At 38.1% G+C, this 24,084-nt stretch overlaps 1 protein-coding gene and 1 long non-coding RNA gene across 2 annotated transcripts in view; both read right to left on the reverse strand.

The window, feature by feature from the left end:
• LOC311097509 (synaptic vesicle glycoprotein 2C) overlaps nt 1-8,783 on the reverse strand; it is a 41,804-nt gene extending 33,021 nt beyond the window's left edge. Inside the window, exons 1-2 of the mRNA XM_084137240.1 lie at nt 8,386-8,783; nt 1,568-2,284 (exon numbers count right to left, since the gene is read on the reverse strand). Of these exons, the coding sequence (XP_083993366.1) occupies nt 1,568-2,147 (580 nt within the window). The 5' untranslated portion in view covers nt 2,148-2,284; nt 8,386-8,783. The remainder of the gene's footprint in view (nt 1-1,567; nt 2,285-8,385) is intronic.
• An 8,495-nt stretch (nt 8,784-17,278) lies between these two features.
• Nucleotides 17,279-23,880, reverse strand: LOC311097657. Its single transcript, XR_014609293.1, has 3 exons — nt 23,537-23,880; nt 19,912-19,959; nt 17,279-17,682 (listed from the first exon to the last, which is right to left on the reverse strand). It is a non-coding gene; the product is annotated as an uncharacterized lncRNA (long non-coding RNA).
• Between the last annotated feature and the right edge of the window lie 204 nt (nt 23,881-24,084).

Consider the following 24,084-nt stretch of genomic DNA (forward strand, 5'->3'; position numbering starts at 1 on the left):
TTAATTTCTTTAATAAAGTGACACAAAATGATTTAATCAGTAGAGTGAATTAAATCCTGTATCAATAATATCAATCAATAGTAGCATAAAATACGGGATTCTCCTTCTTAATGCTTTGGCTTCTTTTAAAAGATCTTTAAATGCACCTTTTTATGGAAATAAATGTTGTGATGTTATTTCCATCAAGAGGAGCATCAATTTTTGCTCAAGATCTTGTGTTGTCAATGCAAGAGTCCAGCACTGTGTAAAGTCTCCTCCAGCACATCCCAGAGACTGTCAATCAATTTAAGATCTGGACTCAGAGGAGCAGATTCATGTGTGAGATGATTCTTCATGCTCCTCACAACTATACTCTCACAATCTGAGCCTGATGAGTCTTGATACTGTCCTCCTGGAATACGGTCATGATGTGTCTTCATACATGTGTGTTTAAGAAATGAAAAGCTACACACTCCATCAGTTAAGGTTAGAAGAACTGTTGTCGGACATATAACATGCTAGACAAACAATAATTAGGGGTGTAACAATATATCACTCACAATACAAAAATGCAACATTATGGATCGTGGATAGTGACAATCTGTATTGTGTATATTCACCCAAAATACAAATTACTGTGTGAGAAAAAATTCAAGTTTTCAGAGATTTAGTGTCAGTACTACATTAAACTACTATATATATATGTTGAATATGATGTATAATAATGCAATGGGGGAATATTTGTGGGTCCTGATAATGCCAAATGTCTGATGTTACCAGTAAAAATTGTCCAACATTATTTTATATATGTGACCCACAAAATCAGTCACATGTCGCACGGGTATATTTGTGGCAATAGCCAACAATATGGGTCAAAATTATCCATTTTTCTTTTATGCTAAAAATCATTAGGATATTAAGTACAGATCATGTTCCATGAAGATATTTTGTAAATTTCCTACCGTAAATATATAAAACATTTATTTTTGTGAGTGAATCCTGCACAATCGCCAACATAAATGTAGAACTTTAAAGGCGATTTTCTCAATGTTTAGATTTTTGGTGTATAAATCTCAATTTAAAGAAAATTACCTATAAGACTGGTTTTGTGGTCCAGGGTCACATATATCAAGCCAGTGACAGAGTGCAAGCACATTCGTCTAAAATAATTCTGTATTTTCAGCTTCAGAATCATGAATATTGTTATTCTGGTGTCCCGATTGTCCTGTGCTTTGGGTTTCCAGCACAAGTCCAAGCCTATTCATGAACACACACCCAATGTAACATCAAATGTAGCATTTTAATCAACAGTAAAAAAAAAAGTTTAACCTTTTACCAAATGTCTTGGAGTATTGCAATAATATCATATCGTGAGTTCAGTATCGTGAGTATGTATTGAATCGTGACATGAGGGTATCGTTACACCCCTAATAATAATCACTGCAATCATGATCCAATCATAGACTCTTAAGCATTTGCCTGTTTAAATCCAAACAGCGACTTTTGTTTTTGTGATTTCAGATCAAATATCCAAACTAACTGTGTAAAGCACGCTGTCAGTGTCTTGTGTGATAGTTTGATCACTCACCCAGCCACCCGGCTCCTGAGTTGGGCACACACATGTCAGTCTCAGCGCTGGGCAGCACGAAGCCCACCACGAACACCTCTACCCCGTCAGACATGAGCGCCAGGCCCAGCACGAAGAACAGCTGCCACTGGAAGCGGCCGTGTCCACACTCCTGGATGATGAGCTCGTACTGCTGCGCCAGCTCTTCCATATCCGCCTCTCTCTCCTTCTCCAGCTCTCGCTTATCCTTCACTCCATCCACCGCCGCCTGGCCCCGCCCCCCTGAAGCCACGCCCCCCGCCGGCACGCCCTGGTACTCGCCCTCGTAGATCTCGTCCTCGTCGTCGTGGCCCTCGGTGGCGTCGCTGGAGCCCTCGTCCTCCTCTCGCTGAGCGCCGCCGTCCTGATGGGTGTAGCCGTCTTCGTCCGCACCCTCGTCTTCGTCGTTCTCGAAGCGGCTGTAGTTGCGTCCCGAGGCGTACTCGTCCGAGGCTCGGTCCACCACTTTGCTGACCTTCTTCACGGCGTGCCGTTTCGCCACTTTGGCGATGTCACGAGCGCCTTTGGCCAGAGACGTCCTGTCTCTGTACGGGTCCTCCATCTCCACTGATGCTGATGGTTGCAGGAGTCAAGCGTGAGTTTTAGAGGACGAGTGTAAGTTTCCTGAAGGCGGGTTTAGAGACGGACAGACTGAGGTGGACAGGAGTGTGTGACGTTTCCTTCTGACCGCTTCATTCACTATGGGAGAAACAAACACAGGCAGGGTTTCATTCTGTGCAAAAGGGAACAAAATTATAATTACTAATTCACCCAAATATAAGCAAACATTAATTAAATACAAAAATATAACTATATATGTGTATAATTTATTTTAAAAAAATGTAAATAAATTCATTAATTAATTAAATAAACACAATTTTATACAGTATATATGTGTGTGTAATAAAAATAATAACAATAAAATAGTTTTTACAAGGTATAACCAAAATAAATTATATTGTTAAAGTAAATATATATATAAAACCATAAACTAAATTGAAAATAAAATGTTTATAAGTATTTAATAATAATATTTTTTTATAAAAGGTATAACCATAAACAAAATATATATATTTTTTATTTTTTTATTATAAAATAATAAATAAAATTGTTTATGTATAAAAATTATGAAATAATAACCATATATTTTATTATAACCAAAAACAAAATTATATTTTTAAATTATAATTTATATATAATCCTATAATAATTTTATATATAATCCTATATATATAAATATATATATATAAGCAAACTAAAAAAATAAAAATATATATATTAATAATAATAAAATGTTATATATTAGGTATAACCATAAACACAATTATTTATAATATATATAACACTTATTATATATAAATATTAAATACAGAAATTAAGATATAAAAATAAAAACACATAATTAATTATGAAATAATAATCATTAAATATATATATATATATATATATATATATATATATATATATATATATATATATATACACACACACACACACACACTGTACTGTATGTATATATATATATATAGAGAGAGAGAGAGAGAGAGAGAGAGAGAGAGAGAGAGAGAGAGAGAGAAACAATTGCAAAGTATTCAAATATAATCACTATGAATTAAGAACAAATTTCGGTGCATTTCAGATCTGAATTAGTTGTGTATTTTTGGTTTTAACAGAATGTGTGTAATTGAAGAAGTGAAAGTGCAGTAAATCTGAGGTGTTCATGTGCCCTGCAGAAAACCAGGAGAAGCCATAAATCAGGCTGGCACAGCGGGCAGAGGACACTGTGCCCACTTTAACTCTGCATTTCCCTGCTCTGCCTCACACTCCTCCCTGTGGACAATCACCGGACAGAGTTATGGAAAAATGAAGAAGAAAAAAAGACATTACAACACTGAGACTTCACACATGTGCATCTCTGGAAACTCTGACACCCTAACACTGCACTGCAGCAGCATTCCTCTCTCAGACAGAAACATACACACTTGTCTCGATTTTATCTCCTCCAATCTGAAGAATAAACACAAACACCCCCCCCCCCCCCCCAACTCAGTCAGTCTCACAGATAATATCTCAGAGAAAGGGCCAGAATGAGAGAGAATATTCCAACTGCGATTGAATATTCTATTCTATTCTATGTATAAAGAGGATAATGAGAATTAAGATTACAGTAAAGGTTCCAAATAGAACCAGAACATTCTAAAATCTTTTGAAGTTCCAAAAAAAAAAAAAAAAAGTTCTGGTTTAGTTCTGGTATTTTAAAGCCCCTGAATCCAAAACACAAAACATCAAGAAACATAATAGCAATATTCAGCCAAAAATGGATTTTGATAAGAAAAGGTTGAACACATGATCCACCGAAGAACCTTTATTTTGCAGGATGTTTCTTGAATCTCAATTCGAGCTGACATTTGATAACTGCGGCTGAATTTCAGCATATTCTGGCCAATATGCTGATCATCATTAGAATATGATTAATATTCATTAACTCTGGCATTTGGAACACAAATCTTAAGAGCCTTGAGCCACAGAAACAAGACCCACTAAAGACGTGTCTGAGAATCAAGACTCACACTAAACACACCAATATTTGAAAAAAACATTCACAGAAATGTATTAGCACGCCGTAAAAAAGTTGAAAAAAAGAGTGTGTTTTACAAGAAAATACCATTTCCATTCTTTCCACGTCAAAATGTTATGTTTAATTCAACGTGTCGCCATTTCTTTGTAATTATTAGTTAAATGTAATCAGTGCACTAATAAAAGTGTGCATGTAAAAATTACTGCTTTTTAAAAAAAAAAAAAAAAAAAATTGATTTCTTGAATTTTTTTTTCATTTTCATTTTCATTTCTTGAAAAAGAAAATTCATTTTCTTTTTTTGAAAAAATGACAAAAATATTTCATCAACAATTCGGTTCTTTTCAATGGACTGGTTCACAAACTCTAAACGAGTCAGTGTGATCTTGAGCACAGAAATCAGCAGTCATTTATTAAAACATGTAAAATCCCAACGTTTGGGAACACATGAAGACGGGCTGATATGATTCGGCTGTTCCAGTGGTGTCGTGTGTTCGCCTGTCCAGGTTCAGACACAACGAAAGGAGGATTCTCTGAGAGTTGTGAGTTCCACGGGCCGCTGAGACTGAGAGAGACGCCCTCATTAATCACAGAGGAGGAGCGAGAAGAAAACGAGACGGATCTGACCGGCACAACAGCAGCGTTAACATTCATCCATGATCCATCTGAAAATCCTGACTTGGAAAACTCGTCCGGCACGCTGCGGCAATACAGACCTAAAAAAAGACCCGCAACTCATGACATCATTGAGTCTGAGACCAAATAAAGGCTGTTCCCGATGTACTATGACATCATTAGAGGGGTGATGTAATCAATGCGACACCCGTTTTCCTGCATTAACCCCCGATGTGAGCGCGGGAGGGGGAGGACGGGAACAAACTCACGGGACGCTGCGACACAGTTCGACCCTCCATAAACCACTAATGGTGCTCAGAAGAACACCGTCCAGAAGTCACTCGCACCTTATGATCTACACTGCAAACTCAAGGCGTTCTGCTTCTCTAAGAAACGCATCTTGATTTGGAAAGGTTCCGATGTTTGCGCTGGAGAAGCGGAGTAAGTGCTGGTGTTTCACGAGGTGTTTGAGAGTTGCACACGCAAGGTCGCGCTGTATTCCTGTGTCCCTGATTCCACACACTTCACCTTGCGGAAAACAGATCTGTGGGTAACCAGACTCAGTGGTTTAGTGGAAAGCTGATGAATAACTCCTTACAGAAGACCACACACACACACACACACACACATGTATCCTGCAGTAATGTAATGATGGATAGCTGAAGGCTTCACTGGTCACTGGGACTCACCAGCAGCTGTGGGGGTTTCATACTGGACGCCTGCACAGATTGGATGAAGGCAGTGGAGTGTGTGTGTGTGTGTGTGTGTGGCTGCCTGGGAAACCCTACATTATGGGGACAATGATGCCACAAAGACGGCAATATCAGAAATCCTTGTCCTTGTGGGGAAATTCTTTGGTCCCCATGAGGAAATCAGCTTATAAATCATAATAAGTGATGTTGAAAATTTAAAAATGCAAAAAGATTTGTGCGACGGATAATGAGAATTAAGATTAACAGTAAAGGTTCCAAATTGAACCAGAACTTTCTAATCTAAATCACAGAAGAATCTTTCAAATTAAGTGTGACTATATGTAATATTTGTACATATATAAATTCATTTGACACACCACAGGACACTATTTCAGTCAAATTTAAAAAGCTACAAAAAATAATAAAAAATGGTGAAGTTGTTACACTTCAACCTCAAATCTCGATAATGAATAAAAATAATTTGCATGCTATAAAAAAATCCTAAAAATAACTACTCAGTTAAATACTGTGTGTAGAGTGAACGTCTGCGCTTTTACTGAGAGTGGCTTTGAAGGAACAGACTACAGGGGTCAAAGGTCACATGTTATGTGCGCTGGGGGACACTTTGTCTGATCCACTTCACTGATCAGCTGACACACACATATAAGAGTGTGTGTGTGTGATAAAACTGATGCATATGAAACCATGTCCCTATCTATCTATCTATCTATCTATCTATCTATCTATCTATCTATCTATCTATCTATCTATCCATACAATTGTCTCTTGTTTTATTTCCTAATGCACACCAGCTTCACCTAAAAATATTTAATTTTTTATCTTTTAAAAAAAAATAAAGTATTTGAATTTGCTTGAAAATGTTTATGTGGTTCGCCTGAATAAAGACAAATAATTCTGAGTCTCCTCATCAAAATGGCAAATGTCAAAGGACCAGTTCACTGACACACACACGCGAACACACAGATGTGCCGGTTAAAACTGGTCAACGCTGAGATTTCTGCTGAAACGCTGCAGTGAAGGTATCAGATGCTAATACTATGGTATTTTGAGAAATACTGTAGTACTGAATGATTGCCATATATATGTTTTGTTGTTTTTACAGTACAAGGTATTTCAAAAGAATACCACCATAATACACAACAGTATTAATGTCCAAAAAGCCATTGCTACTTGTTAGTGCACTTTACCGTAGTAAAGAAACGTTTCCCGTTGCAGGACAGTGCTATACTTGTGTATTCACCTCTTCTCTGAGGCAGGCTGTTTCACGCACCGCAGATTTCACCCTTTTACTAGCACTTGGAGAAAAGTCATCGGTCTGCGTGTGAATGGCCAGCACAAGCGGGAAAAGGCATCAATCACGGCCCGGCTCTGACGCAAGCTCGCCCCGTAATGAGATTTCGCCTGTCCTGACATTGTGCATGGGAATCAATCCCCCTCCCTCTCCGTTTTATCTTTCCGTCACACACACATCTGCTCCACGAGCCTCCATGACTCACATTTTCAGGTGGATTTCATTCTGCTTGTGACAGTCATGCACATTTTGCTCTGTCAGGAAACAAGTTCCTAAAGTGAATCTCTCTCTCTCTCTCTCTTTTAATAATCCAGGACACCACCAGGAGCCCCCGAGGATCTTAACACACACACACACACACACACACACACACACACTAACAGCATATATCTTCTCCAGTATTCAGAACAAAGGTTGATCTACAGTATGTCTTTTTAATGACACAAAAATGTTGCCATTATTTACTCTCACTTAACACAAAAGTAAAGAATCTTTATCATGCAAAATGGTTCACAGTACTTGCATCTGTCAAGCTCCAGAAGAAGAAAAAGCTCAGAGAACTTATCGTAAAAGTAGTCCATGCAACTGTATTAAATGCCTTCTGAAGTCATTTAATGCTTTGCATGAGGAATAGAACAAAATCTTACTCATTATTCATTGACAAACTTCTCAGATCAAATAAAGAACCTAAGATGATCAGTGGCGTTTGGTCACATGACATGCGAGAACCAATGAGGTTGTTGGATGTTGCTGCCATCACTCCTGCCATATTTAATTTGAGGTCCTCCTCACACAAAGTTATTGGATGACTTCGAAAGGCTTAGAAAATAGTGCATGAGTCATACTGATGACTTTTGAACTACTTTTGTCATGTTGTTTTTGGTCCTTTGCAGACATTGTTACTACACAATGTTATTGTATGGGAAAATCTGCATAGACTAAATGATCATTTACACTGAAAAAAATAACATCAGCATACAGGCTTTGCAATCTGGAATAGTTGGTCTATATATTGCATCTACATCTATAGGCTATCAGTGCACACCTGTTAAATTTAATATTAAAAGATCAAGTTCTATAATCCACGAAAAAAATCCATACTAACACAGTCCTATTTAATTCGTGAACAACTATCAAACACATAAGTGTGTGTGTGTGTGTGTGTGTGTTAACTGTTACCCATTGAGAGACAAATTCCCTTTGCTGTTCAAAAGCAAAACCAATATTTAAACCTGCATGACTAAACTGAAATATAAATAATAATCTAAAATAGATTAATGAATTTATGCAGGTAAATTCTTTTTAGTAAAAACACAATTTCACGTCACGATCTTCATGGGGAAAAAGTGAATCGACAGAAATATAAAACAGGTTCTAACAGGAAGAACATAGAGTCACACACGAACATTAGAGTCAGACTGGGGCGTTTGCGTCGTGTTTGTAATATGTGGTGTCAAGTTAAAAACAGTTCAACTTCTCCGCTCCGTTTCACGCTGAACGCAACAACGCGTCCGTGTGAACGTTCCCTGTGCGCAGCTAAAGTTTATTTTACGCTTTTGACTAGTGCGTAAACCTACACACACACAAAAAAAATGGAATCACTTACCGACTGTGCGTGAGTCCAGACTTCACGGGCGCGCGGCCATCTGAGCGCGGGAACGGAGATCTTCCTTTAGCGTTTTCTTTTTTTTCTCTCTCCTCACAATGCAGCAGCAGCAGCGCGTCTCTCTGCAGCACTTGAAGAAAAGCTGAGAAGAAGTGATGGAGAGAGGGAGGGAGCGAGAGAGAGAGAGAGAGAGAGAGAGAGAGAGAGAGAGAGAGAGAGAGAGAGAGAGAGAGAGAGAGATGAAATCAATAGTTGTATCGCGGCAGCCCCGCTCAATGTGACGCGACGCGGGGCGGGGGAGAAGAATGAACGCGTTGGGATCATATCATAGTGAGTATATACTGTGACTGTATGCGTGGATATGAACACCCCCACCCACCCGTGACGCATTGCTCTTTCTCCGCAAGTCACGATTCTCTGGAGGCTCTAGGGCTTTTTCCTGCTTTGTTGGGGTGACTCGTGTTTTAGTGCTTTTAACTTTCTGTGATACTCACGCCTCAGAGGAACAATCACACAAAAAACCTATGCGGCACTCGGGTTCTGATTGCGACTCATCGTGACTGAACTCCCGCCAGGCACGAGATGGAATCTTGATGTATTCAAGCGGTTTACGCGGGAAAGGACATGGAACTCTCCGTGGTGCTGAAGAAAACACACAGGACAGATCCATATAAAACAAACACTACAGAAGCAAAACAGAAAAACCTTACAGAACCACATCGGATTTGCACAGAATACAGAACTATACAGAACCACATAGATCAGATCAGATCAAATATAAAACAGACCTTACAGAACCATACAGAGCAAACCCTGCAGAAACACATAGATCAGATGCATTCATATAAAACTGAGCCATGTAGAAGAGATCCACTCCGAACCAAACAGAGAATATATCTCCTCGGAACTACACTGAACCGTATAGACCAGATCCACTCAGAACCAAACAGAATAAACCCTATGAGCCACATCAGATTTGAAATAAACAGAATAAATCTACTTAGAACTACACAGATCAGATGCATAAAAACAGACTTTACAGAACTAGACAGAACAATCCCTACAGAACATCTACTTAGAACAACACAGAATCATATAAAACAGAGCTTACAGAACCACACAACAGATTTGCAAAACAAATAAAAAAAATAAAAAATAGAGAACATAAGACCATATACAGTAGATCAGATCCTTATAAAACAGACCTTACAGAACCATCTAGAACTGACTCACACAGAACAAACCCTACAGAACCACAGACTATATCTATATTAAACAGACCTCATAGAACCACATAGATCAGAAACATATAAACAGAGCTTACAGAACCATTTACTGTAGAACAGATCCACTCAGAACCAAACAGATTAGCATTACACAGACCTGATGTCCTAAGAACTACATTGAACCACAGATCAGATGCATCAAAACCCTAGAACCGTTGACTAATACAGAATAGTTGTGCTAAATTAAAGGCCATTCAAGGGCCAGTGAAAGCACACTGCCAGTTAGTGGAGCGGGTTGATGCATCATGCGTTTGAGCAGGAGGTTACGGGTTCACACACTCATTCCAAAATTATATAAAATATCCAGGGTTGGATTTAGTTCGCAATTTGGATTATTTTTTCCCATGAGTCCTAATAAATGCAATTTCAACTATTTCTGAAGTGGTTCAGAAATAAGCAGCCCCTGCATGAGTGAATAATTGCTTCTCGAGCCATTGATATATCAACCAATTCAGCAGCACCGCCGCGGACAGCAGCTGGTACCGTCGCACGTCAGAAGCTATCTCTTAAGATACGGTTCAGGGAACACGCCTAGAAATGGTATACCTTTAATTAAGTTATACCTTTAGAGTCTTCATAGCGCGCTAAGAGATAACGTTATCGGGAAATCCAGCCCAGATCCTTATAAAACAGACCTTGTAGGACCATCTAGAACCACATAGATCAGATTTGCAAAGAATAGATCTAGAACTACACAGAATCACATAGATCAGATTTGCAAAGAATAGATCTAGAACTTCACAGAACCACATAGATCAGATTTGCAAAGAATAGATCTAGAACTTCACAGAACCACATAGATCAGATTTGCAAAGAATAGATCTAGAACTTCACAGAATCACATAGATCAGATTTGCAAAGAATAGATCTAGAACTACACAGAATCACATAGATCAGATTTGCAAAGAATAGATCTAGAACTACACAGAACCACATAGATCAGATTTGCAAAGAATAGTTCTAGAACTACACAGAACCACATAGATCAGATTTGCAAAGAATAGATCTAGAACTACACAGAATCACATAGATCAGATTTGCAAAGAATAGATCTAGAACTACACAGAACCACAAAGATCAGATGCATAAAAACAGACCCTACAGAACTAGACAGAACAAATACTACAGAACCACATCAGATGTTATACAGAACAGATCCTCTCAGAACCATATAAAACAGACTCTAGAGAACCACACAGACCACAGAATATCCCACAGAGCTATACATAACAGAACCACACACAGAGAACAGAATGATTTCACAGAACCAGACAGAACAGACCCAGAGGACTCTGTTCGTGATCACTTGACCTCTGACCTGTGACGTCAGCTGGTATCAGGAGCTTCAGCTGGAGTTCACGTCACTTTAACATCACAGACCATTAACATCACAAAGGCATAAAATGAAGATGAGGGGCATATGTGTGAATCGAGGAGTGTTTTCTGTTTTGTTCCGAGCTAAAACGGTTCCCTGGAGAGCTGTTGGGAGAGACATCATCTCACATCCTATCCGGCCTGGAAAGAAACCACCCGAACTCTCTGAATGATCCTCTCCTCCTCTTGGAAATCTTGAGATGTTGAAGAAGCAGGAAGGAAGAGTGCAGGGTTCCCTGCTCATTCTAACGGCCGCAATAAATATGCTAATGCTCACATTCGCTTCCAGCACCAGCTGTGTAGAGTTGTTCAGCTCAAATGGGCACTAATAAAGTTTCCTTCTCTCTTAAGATTCAAGAAAGTTTACTGGCACAGCAAAAAAAGCTTTACATTGCCAAAGCGTTAGTAAGATTATACTGTATTCATGCAGATTAATGGCTGATTGCTAAAGATTTTTTATTGGCTGATTTAATAAAATGTATATAATGCAGTATAACTGAATTAGTGAAAAAGACTGCATAGAAAAAAAATTTAAATATATTTTATATACATACATACATATATATATATACATGAAGATTCAATGTAATTCAATAAAAACATTTTAAACTTGCAACATTGTTGACATGCTGTTTTACTGGTGTCCCTACATTAATTAGCATGCTCTCTTTGATTTGAATAACTCCGCCTCTAATCCACTTAAGACTTTTCCTGGGAGTGTGAGAGGCGGGCATGTTTCCATGGTGATGACATATTGATTATAGCCTGAAGCAAAGGATTGTGGGACAGAAATCAGTCGGCCCTTTATGTGAGGAGCTTATGTCAGATAATCTATAAACATCATTTAACCAAAGGGAAAACTAACAGACACATCAAGGTTCAAATTAACACACTGAACGTCCAATGAAAACTACAATTCCTGAGGGGAAAAAAAGTGTATATATATATATATATACACTGTTTCTGTACTGCCTAACACCTCTTTCCCACTTCTGCCTGTATTATGGTATATTTTAAACTGAAAAAAGTGCAAACTTAGCTGTAGATAGCAATACAATGTTCTGAAATCTCTCTCTATCATTATCTGAACATGTGATATTGGTTTTAATTGATATGCAATTACATGCATCAGTGGGCAACTAATTTCATGCAAATAACCTGAAAACAGGGAGCTGTTAGTTAAGTGTGAGTGTGTGTGTGTGTGTGTGTGTGTGTGTGTGTGTGTGTGTGTGCGTCACACCTGCAGGGGTGATGCTGAAGACCCCAGTGGGTGGATGGGAAGGGTGTAATTGGTGCCTGTTTAAATTCTCCTGCCTGCCAAAACATTCACTTCCCGCATGCAAACTTTGGGAAACGACGCTGCTCATTACGCCGCAGTCTTCAGACACACAGATCTGCGTTGAGCTTCAGAAAACCTTACTTACCTTCTCTGATCACGCCTCACTTAAAGACGACCCGTATTTCTTAAAGGTGAAATGCACGATTTCCGCATTTGTTGCAGAAGCACCAAAAAATCTGCAAAAATAAACAAATAAACCCTGCTGGAAAATCCATTTTGAACACATTTAAAATATACATCACATTACCTGCATACATACATTAAAGCAAGTACAGTATATATAAAGCTGTATATATATATATATATATATATATATATATATATATATATATATATATATATACACTAACAAATCTCAACTGCTTGATAGTTTATGTTGTCGCAAAGTGTAATTATATTATCGGCCAGCTCTAATCTGCTAAATAGGACTAGAAGGCATGAAGATATTAAGATATTCAAAATGTCAATATCATGATTTTCTGTAAAGCTGCTTTGAAACAGTGTGTGCTGTGAAAAGGGCAATATAAATGAATTCTGCATTTTAGGCAGACAGAGAGCTTTAATCCTGGTAAAAATCACTGTAATTATGCCTGGGTGACTTACCGCTCTGTTATAATGGCAGAAATATAAAAGGAATTATTAAACGCTGACATTGTCTGGAGCAGGAGAAAGGACTTCTTCCGTGAGCCGCCACACATGCTGTATTTTTCTCAGTCTTTCTGATGTAATTAACCTTGCGTCTCCTCTGTCTCTCTGTCTGACCCTGAGAGACGCTGATTTACCCTCTCAGTCAGAGCTAACATTTACAGTCCTCCTTAAGTGTTGTTCTTACTGTGTGTGTGTGTGTGTGTGTCCAATGTTATCTGTGAAACTCAGAGCTGGAGTTAAGTGTGTCAAAGCAGTAATCAGTGCAACAGGGGTCAGAGGTCAAAAGAGAAAGCAGAGGAGTGAACTTAGTCTAGTTAAACCAATAGCAGACAGGGGGCGGAGCTAAAGGAAAGGAGGAGGGGCCAGTCCGATTTTGACTTTAAGTTAAATTAACACTTTTATTCAGCAGAAGTGGCAGTAAAGACATGACAAGACAAGGAATCACGGTTTCCACAAAAATATGAAGCAGCACAACTGTTTTCAACATCGATAATAATCAGAAATGTTTCTTGAGAAGCAAATCATCATATTAGAATGATTTCTGAAGGATCATGTGACACTGAAAACTGGAGTAATGATGCTGAAAATTCAGCTTTGATCACAGGAATAAATTATATTTTACAATATATTTAAACAGAAAGCATTTTTTTTATATTGTGATAATATTTCACAATTTTACAGTTTTTACTGTAAGCAGAAAAAGACCTTGCCGACGCCAAACTTTTGAAGGCTAGTGTTTCTGAATGAGTGTGTGCTGGTGATGGATGTGTGTGGGAATTCCCTGTGTTTGCCTGTGGGTTTCAGCTGGCAGGGATATACTCGTTTCATTGAAGGATGAGAAACGCCACATAAAGCTCAACTGCCCTCTGTGAATTATTCAACGGACAGATTTGCGGCTCTTTCATCATTTGAGCTTCCGACAGTGAGCGGAGACCTGCTGCAAACTGTGTGTGTGTGTATGAAAGGGATTCATGAGACACGCAGACGGTTTCGGAGACGGAAATGCTGTGTGAATGTGTGTGTGATGGAAAAGCCTGAAGGCCCTAATGAATGACGTCCATCAGCGGATGTTATTTTCAAGTGCCGCCTCGCATGATCTAATTCAGTTCCCTTTGCCTGTTTAACAAAGAATGAGATGAATGAGAATGAGATCTCTGCAATATCTCTAAAAATGAGAATAAACGGAGAGTTCTGCTGAAGTTTCCTGATGATTCTCCTGAGAAAAACACTCCAGTAATCTCACACGTGTCTCCTTTAGAGTTTCTCAACAATGTCTGAAACTGTGCTTATAAGTGCAATCGAAAGTCCGAGATCTGAATATGAACTCAAACATTTCTCATCGAATGACCTGAGCTGCTCTCCACATTCGCTTCACGGCTCTAGACTCCTAGTACTTCCCACACACTTTCTCAGAGGTGTTGGTTACAGATGCATTTTTCCATTCATTTCTCCCACAGGGATTTTTAAGAAGTCTCCGTTAAAGGGTTATAAGCCATGAACCAAACCAACCGGCTACGAGGAGAATCATAACATTACAAACTTTCATTTGAAGCAAAAATGTTTTTGAAAATCAGACAGAAAGACAAAGGTACAAGACTTTGTTTTGCTCGACGTCTAGAGAGGAGGAGCTAGACTTAAACTCCACCCATTTGCTCTGCAGAGAGTTCTCATTAAAACAATGGAGAAATATAAAACTACGCATTTAAAAATATTGATTATATATATAATATATATATATACACATACAATATTTTTAAGTTCATTGCAAAATATGCTTATATAAAAAAAATTTTTATGATTACATTTCAAATTACATTTGAAAACAGATTTTACTGTATTTTTTAATCAAATAAATGAAGCCTTGGTGAGAAGAAGAGACTTTTGTGCATAAGAAATACTTGCATGGTATAGTGTATATCAGTACAAATCATAAGTAAAAAAAAACATAAAATCTTGATAATCATGAAAAAAAAAAAAAAAAAAAAATGTAATGTAATGTAAATCCAGTGGTCAAAACAAATAGCAATCCTGATGTATATTCAGTTCTTCAAAATTCATGATTCATGAGATTACAAGGTTTCAACTCTTTTAGGTCCGTTTTTATGAGAAACATCTAAGACAAAGTTGATATCTAAACAAAATACTACTACGTCCTGAGCTATGACTCTGAAACCTGCCTCTTTTCCGGCTTTCTTTACTCTGGAAAGACTATATTTATCTCCATTTCTGTTGTGTTGCTCATGAATAGCATCTGCTTTGACCTCAGGGTTCGGCCGTCATGGTTACAGCACTTATCTGAGTCTGAATAGACAGCGACCGGCTCTTTTATAGTCCAGCCAGACAAACGCTTACGTGAACATGTCCACACATCCACAAACAACTTGCCAAGTCGCGAGCCTGTGGTCACATGACAGGTGTGACAACACGAGTGGACAGGAGTGGGCGAGTGTCGTCCTGATGTGTCAATCATCACTGCCATGCTTAAACTGTTACTGTGTTACTGTCGCTGTCAGAGACGTCACACACACACGCTTTATGGTCAAGGACAAGAAATTGTGTCTCGCTAAAATGTTTCCTTCAGTCGTACACTAGGAGTCAAAAGTTTGGAATGATTACGTCTCTTCTGCTCACCAAGGCCACATTTATTTTAATCAAAAATACAGTAAAATAGTGAAATATTATTTCAATTTAGACTAGCTGTTTTCTATGTGAATATATTTTAAAAAGTGATCAAAGCTGAATTTTCAGCATCATTACTCCAGTCTTCAGTGTCACATGATCCTTCAGAAATCATTCTAATATGATGATTTGCTGCTCAAGAAACATTTCTTAGTGTATATAGGTAGAAATGGATTATTGTATATAATAAAAAATATTTTAAACATCCTTATCCAGTAAAAATGTCTTCTAAATGTCTTCAGGGTTCAAAACGAATGGTACATTTAGTTCTTGAATCATGAAATAATTGTGTTAAATTACTTGAATATACGCGGACAATCCAAGTTTCAGTGAATACAAAAGTAGCTTTGTTATCATTGAAGCTGAAATATATATCAACCTATACAATGGGGAATCAAAAAGGTTGAGAACTGCTTTTTTTTAAGTCCCCCTGTGGTGAAAATCCAGCTTTTAATGTTGTTTATATGTCTATATGGTGTTTATAATATGCTTTAAGACAAACCATGTACAAATTCATAAGTCGACAGCATTGCTGAGTGTTTTCTCCTTAAAACTGCAGTGAACCAAAGACAGGCTCAAAAACACGCTTTGAAATCGCTGGTGTTTCTGACGTCACAAACTACCTTGTAACCAATCAGATCAACGTGTGATCGTCAACGAGTGGATCTCTGAGCTGAGTGAGTGAGTGGAGGCGGGGCTCATTTGCATATTCATAGAACCGCGTATACTAAATGAGGCAAGGGTGTCGAGTTACATCCAAGCTATTTTAAGGCATAAAGAATTATTTTTCAAGGAAAAAAAAACATTTAAAGGAACACACCGACTTTTCGGGACTTTAGCTTATTCACCATATCCCCCAGAGTTAGATAAGTCCATACATACCTTTCTCATCGCCGTGCGTGCCGTAACTCTGTCTGACGCACCCACCGCTAGCCTAGCTTAGCACAAAGACTGGAGGTAAACGGCTCCAGCTAGCATACTGCTCCCAATAAGTGACAAAATAACACCAACATTTTCCTATTTACATGTTGTGATTAGTATAGTCACAGCATGTACAAATAACAAGGTCACATGAGACACAGCCATCTTCTGAGAACCTGAGAAGCCCCGTGGTGAGGAGCAGAGAGTTCGCTCAGAGTGTTGCGCTAATCACTCCACAGAAGTAGCAGTGCTTCGCCTTCTGAGAATATAGCTCCCAGTATGTATACGGTTAGAAGATGGCTGTGTCTCATGTGACCTTGTTATTTGTACACGCTGTGACTATACAAATCACAACATGTAAATAGGAAAATGTTGGCGTTATTTTGTCACTTATTGGGAGCAGTATGCTAGCTGGAGCTGTTTACCTCCAGTCTTTGTGCTAAGCTAGGCTAGCGGTGGATGTGTCAGACAGAGTTACGGCACACATGGAGATGACAAAGGTATGTATGGACTTATCTAACTCTGGGGGATACGGTGAATAAGCCAAAGTCCCAAAAAGTTGGCGTGTTCCTTTAAATATGTAATTTTGGTAATCAAAAATGAGTTTTAAGAAATAAAATTATTGACTACAGTGGGACTTTAAATCACCAATGTATATACTATAGATGATGGTATAATTGAAGATATTTTTATGAAGATTGATTTAGTTCACCCTTTGAAGGCCATCTTCAGTCTCGCTCAGGGAAACACCTGGTCCAGGTGCGTGTGTTTGCTGACATCAGGTCAGTCTGTCTCTGTCATTCTAACATGAGATCTGAGCGAGAACAATGAGCTGGAAAACCCGTCAGCTTTCGGCACACAAACTCCTGCTGCAGTGCAGATGAGGAGAGGAGACCTGAGGAGGGAAACAGAGAGAAACAGGGAGGAGTGGAGGGGGGTTTACGGATCCGTCAGGACTCTTCCTCTCGCTGTCATCTCACTTCACCTCCACCGATAATAAATGGCTGCTGACGTTGATGTTAATTGGCTTTTTCTCCGGTGAGCAGAAGCCTGTGTGTGAAGAAACCCAGGACTATAACACTCTCTCTTCCTCCACAGCGTTTGTAAAATCCCTCATATCATGTGTCACTTTATTGTTAAGTGATCAGACACACTATTTTCACCTGCTGGACTATAAAACGTGAAAAAAAAAAAAATCCCACAATTGCTACGGGGTTGCATTCTAGCCCAAGTAAAAAGGTTAGAGGGGTGTATCACTAACCCTATGTCCTGTATGAGCATTGTGTTTGTTGTGTGTAGATGCTATCTTTAAATATTATTTTATTTATTTATGAGCAATATTTCCTCATATAACCATATTTGGAGGTTAATGGTGAAGGGCAGGACTGTGTTAAGCTCTAATGAAGAGATGTGATGTGTCATTTAGTTGAAGGTTTTACTCCCACACACGGAATCCCCACTCTGCAGCGTCTGATTGGCCGTCTGGAGTCACATGACAGATTTCCAGTGTGAGTCATGAGTGGAGGAGGGAAACCCACCCTAAAGGGACTGACACAGCTGTGTGTGTGTGTGTGTGTGTGTGTGTGTGTGTGTGTGTGTGAAGCCTCGTCTTTACATGATCACAAATTTTACACTTCAAAACACCGCTGATGGGTTTCTCAGTGATGACACACAGTTTCTCTCATCTTTTCTCTCAGTCTTTAGTCAGACGCTCTTCTTTTCTGATGTTCAGAAGCAGAACTATCATCTCTACAGGGAGTTATAATGGAGGGACGGAGAGATTGTTTTTGTGTAAAAGGAAATAGCTCATCCAAAACAGAAACTTTTCATTATTATTATTATTTACTCGTTCCAAACCAATATGGCTTTCGTAGACCACAAGAGGAGACATTTTGAAGAATGTTCACGCTGCTCTATTGAATGTGGATGGTGACCATGTGCTCAGTTCTCCAAAAAGTTCAAATTTACTGTAGTTTTGGGAAGTTTTACACTTTTCTCAAATCTTTGAACTTCGATCAGATGTGTTCAATCTGAAAGGAAAAGCGTTGAAGTTTAGAAGAATGAATTCAGCTCGTTTTTTATCTCTGACGTGTTTTTAAATCAGGATTCATTATGAAACAGCACTACACAGGACAGAGTGTTTTATATTCAGTACATGCAAATGGAGTCCAATGTTTTAAAGCTGCTAACACACATCACGGCCCACACGCACGCTCGCATTAATGGTGTTTTTGAAGAGTGCTATGCTTTTAAACTGTCACAACACGCTCACTGAATCTCACTAAACAGACACGATACAGACAGGAATATGAAACGGTCAGTGTTTATCAGCTTCCTGTAGAAGAACTTAAAACCCCAGAGGAACCAAAGAACAAATCGGAAGAACATATCATATTTTTAAATAACCCTCAAAGAGCCATATAGTCGAGTCAAAAGGATTCAAAATTATGTCAAAATGTGTTTTGCTCAACCTAACAACAAACAATATCTTTATATTCAGATTTACATGTAGATGGTTTTATACAAAGTGACTTACAAAGGAGAGAAAAAAATGTATATCTTCTGAAGACTGGAAGGCAAAGCCTTCAAATTTCTGAGGTATCTTCGGGTCATACTATCAATGATCCCTACCAAATTTTGTGCCGATAACTCAATGCGTGTAAAAGTTATTATAATTTATATCAATTGTAAAAATGGCGAACAAGTTTGTTCGATCTTGGCAAAATGAATATCAACGGTTTTGGCGTGACCCAAGGAATCCGTAGACACCAAGACCCTGAAATTTAGTAAATGTAGAAAGTGACTGTCTTTGATAAAATTCCTCAATAATGCAAAATTCTTTAAAGGTTTACTTTAAGAAAACTTGCAAAGGCCACATCTTAAATGCTAAACAGATCAGCTGGTTGTTTACCAGGGAATCCAGGACAGTCAGGCCCAAAATTGTCATCCAAATTTGTCTTGCCACATTAAAAAAAGTTATAAATGAAGGCACATTGAACAGTTCTGGTGGACTAAGGGTCTGACTGCCATGTTTTGTGGCTGTCTGCTGTCAAACAGAAGTCTAATTACAGAGCTGAAACACAAGCGCTGACGGACCGGACCAGACCGGAGTGGGTGGCATCGTCTGCAAATGTTTTTTTTATCATCATCGGCTGAGTTTGCAGATGCTTTTATGTGATCCAGAAAACGCTGATAATAATGCTTTACGCCCTCAAAAAACTTGGCAGGTAAATGGATATTTAGTTGAGTGGTTGAAATAAAATAAAAATGTGTACTCACCGTTTACTCACCCTATTGTTGTTCCAAACCTGAGTGACTTTCTTTCTCCTGTCAAGAACAAAAACAAGTTTTTGAAGAGTGTCCTGACCGCTCTTATTCACATAATAAAGAGAATGAGGCCATTCAAGCTCTCAAAACTCCATTCCAAGTCTTCTGAAGACACCCGATAGCTTTTTGTGATTAAAATATAAGTTGTTATTGACTTAATAGTGCACAAGTCATACATGTCCAAGTACAATTTGATGCAATCAGGGGATACACATTTTTGATTATTTATACAGTTTATTTTGGTCATTTTGGTGCTTGACATCCCTTATTAACTTTCATGATATGTAGAAGAATAAAGAATAGAATACAGAATAAAGAAAGGGTTGGATGACATAATGATGATTACATGATTTATTTTAAGGGGGAAACGATTCTTTTAATTACAAAAACAGAATAGGAAACAAAAAGGATGAACTGTCAGCTAAAAGCAATGGCTTTAATGAATTAACATGAAGCGTTTTGCACTCTAAAGATGTTGTTCATTTATAAGGAACACGGAGGAGGCGTGTTGGTGACCTACTTGCCATTGAATCTGTGGTGGAATGAGCGAGATTCGCTGATCAATATGGCTACAACAGAACAGAGGATATTACATCTATCAAAAACCCTCATTTATGTGAATAATGACCTGATCACACACACGCAAACACACTTAATGATGGATAGACAAGCCTGGACAACTGAAAAACATGCCAACATCAGTGGATGGTTTGGTAAGACATTACAATAAGGTTTTATTTGTTAACGACATTGGTTAACATGAACTAACAATGAAGAATATTTCTAAGGCATTTATTAATCTTAGTTAATGTTAATTTCAACATTTAGTACAATATTAAAAGATAAAGATCAATAAATAATGAAACAAATCACAAATGTATTGCTCATTGTTGGCTAATGTTAGTTATAATATAGGGCTATTGAATGCTTGATTCTGATTGGATGATGAACATGTGTGCAATTATTTTCCAGTAAAGTAGTTCCAGGCAGGTTTTGACCAAAGAACAGTTCCAATATCACTTCGCCAAATGATTTCAGTCAGGCTATATCAGGTCTTTTGCCTACAACAGCAACATTTCCCTATTGCATCAACTAACATTAACTAATGGGCAGTGCTATTTATATATCATTTCCATTTTAATTTTAATATAGTTAAAGTTTTAATATTTTTTGTTCAAGTACAGAAAATGTTTTTGTTTTATGGTTTTAGTTTTAGTTAACTATAATAAAGCTGATAATGGGACTATATTATTATCAGATTTTTGTTTGTTCATGTGTATTTTTTTGTCTCATATGTGAACCTGCATCACAAAACCAGTCACATGTCGCACGGGTATATTTGTGGCAATAGCCAACAATACATTATATGGGTCAAAATTATCGATTTTTCTTTTATGCCAAAAATCATTAGGATAGTAAATACAGATCATGTTCCATGAAGATATTTTATAAATTTCCTTCCGTAAATATATAAAACATTTATTTTTGTGAGTGAATGCAGTGAATTGTGAACATAAATGTAGAACTTTAAAGGAGATTTTCTCATTGTTTCCATTTTTTTGCACCTTCAGATTCCAGATTTTCAATAGTTGTATCTCGGCCAAATATTTTCCTAACAAACCATACATCAACAGAAGGCTTATTTATTCAGCTTTCAGATGATGTATAAATCTCAATTTCAAAAAATTGACCCATGTGACTGGTTTTGTGGTCCAGGGTCACATATTTGTACATTAGAGTAGACCTGGTTTTGCTCACACACTCTAGGTCAGTCATACAGAGAGCAACGGAGGGTCTGAGGGAGAAAACAACGAGAAAGAATGAGAAATAAGTGAGACAGAAAAGAATGCAGATATTTCAGTGCACTGTGTTCACGGCGGGTTTGAGCGGCGTATTGCCACTGGCCGTTGTGCTCTGCCACAATGGACTAAAAATACATTCATCAAAAGAGAATTCCCACAGCCAGTATGTGCATTTGAAGTGCTTTATTTTATACATGTGGCCTAGTGAGGAAGAAGAGCGCTGAAGGCCACGAGCGCCAGGAGAAAGTGAACTCTTTTCAAGCACATCCACACAATGCTTTCAGAAGGCCTTTCAGGATCGTTTCTATCACTGCACGACACAAAAGAGCAAAGCGTGACTCAGACGAGGGAAATATCTGAGCAAACGAGACCTGTTTCTTCAAGATGCAATCTGTTATTTCTGCTGAGACGAGTCTAATAGGGAACGCCAAAAATAAACACGCTGGGAAAAAATGTGTTTTCATCATTATTGCTCATATTTAAAGGTACACTATTTAACTTTCAATGCATCATAAATTGTTCTTCCAAAACGTGTTTTTGTTTTATCCTGATTCACTGTGGTAAGCCTATTATAAGTGTTCATATTTTAGACCTGTCGGGATGTTTTTGGCGGGAAATTGCGTACATGCGTCACTCACGCATGTATGATGTCACATCACTCACGTCATGACTATGACGTGTCTAGTCATATCTATAAATAGAGTAAAAACAACAAACGCAGAACAGAGGAGAGTCTGCTGGAGAAAAGAGCTCGTAATAAACGAGAATCAACATCAGCTTGGCTTCTCAGAGATGGAGAGACCTGAGGGATTTGAAATGTTGTTAAAAGCGACGGAGATGATCGCATTTTATTACTCAACAGGTGAGTAAGGTATTTTATTGTAGAGTTTATTAGGCGCGTTTCAATTACAGATTTGCGGCAAACTTTTGCCATTTTTTTCTAAATGTCGACAAAAAACTATTGCGAAATGACGGCGTTTCCATTAACCGATGTTATGCGACTAAAACTTCATTTTTTCCTCTCGCGATAAGTAAAATCATTCCAAAAACCATGGCAATGGACATTGGTAGGTTTATGTACAATATCCCAGCCACTGCACTGGCTATTATTATTAATAGAAGGAGATGTATGTGTGTTTTCCAAGCATTAATGGTAAGGAACGACCCTTATTACACTTGTGAGCGGCACATATGAGGTGTTTCTGAGTGTTTCTCCCTCATATCTGCTTCAATGTTTTGATTGTGGCATTTCTTTGAGGTTTAGAATCCAGTATTCCTGTAATTCTTTTGTCTTTTATGAGTTTAATAAACGCACAGATTATTGGAGTGCGTTTTATAAGAAAATACCATTAGTTTTTCTACTTAAAAATTTTTTACATTTAATTCAGTTTGTTACTTGCCATTTCTTTGTAATTATTTGTGAAATTTACAAGCCATTTCTGAGTGAAAATTGTTTCAAAACATTTCTTTCAGTAGTGACTCATTTGGAGTTGACACTTCTTACCATGAAGTCTCCTTGAGCTCTAAAAGAGCAACATCTAAGCATGAAAATCTGTTTCTAATCCGTTCCACACATTTTATTACCTCTCTCACTTTAGTAATAGTAAGCCATTAGTAAGCGCATGACTCACACACACTCACACGCACGCACTCACACACACACACACACTCACATTTCGGTTATTATCAGTTTCAAATGCTTCATGAAAACAACTATCAACAATCAATGCTCAAAACAACCTAAGTGAACAAAATTAACAACAAAAATGGTTTACCTTTTTTCACGAGGGCATCAACAAGTAGGTCCGTACGACCAAAAGGATCTCCATAGCAACCAGGCACGAGGGAACGTTCCGATTCCAAAGGGACGGATGGAAGATGCTAATTCTGATGATGATTCGGTGTGCATCTCGAATCTCGTCTTCTCGAGCAGAGGTGTGTGATCTGACGCATTATCTTCACCTGATGAACCAGAAAACAGGTGAATAATCCCACAGACGCACACTGAGGGTGTTGTGTTTTGATTATGAAGAGACAGAACGAAGATGCCAATTAACAGATTTATGTGGTATAAACAGCACAGCCTTGCATCTGGAAAAAAAGGTCTGCTGATTTGCAAAAAAGGCCTAATAATATCTCACTTAATTATGTAGAGTTCAAAAATGTGTGTGTGTGTGTTCACATGTAATTTTCTCTTGCTGTTTGGATTTTGTAAAAAAAACACAAATGTATCAGAAAACATTTGCCTCATGTGTGGCTTTACACTTTATTTCAGTGGTACTCTACTAACTATAAGTAACTTTGCACCTACATGTCAACTATC

This window comes from Abramis brama (genome assembly GCF_963993115.1).
Source record: "Abramis brama genome assembly, chromosome: 15".
Taxonomy (NCBI): Eukaryota; Metazoa; Chordata; class Actinopteri; order Cypriniformes; family Leuciscidae; genus Abramis; species Abramis brama.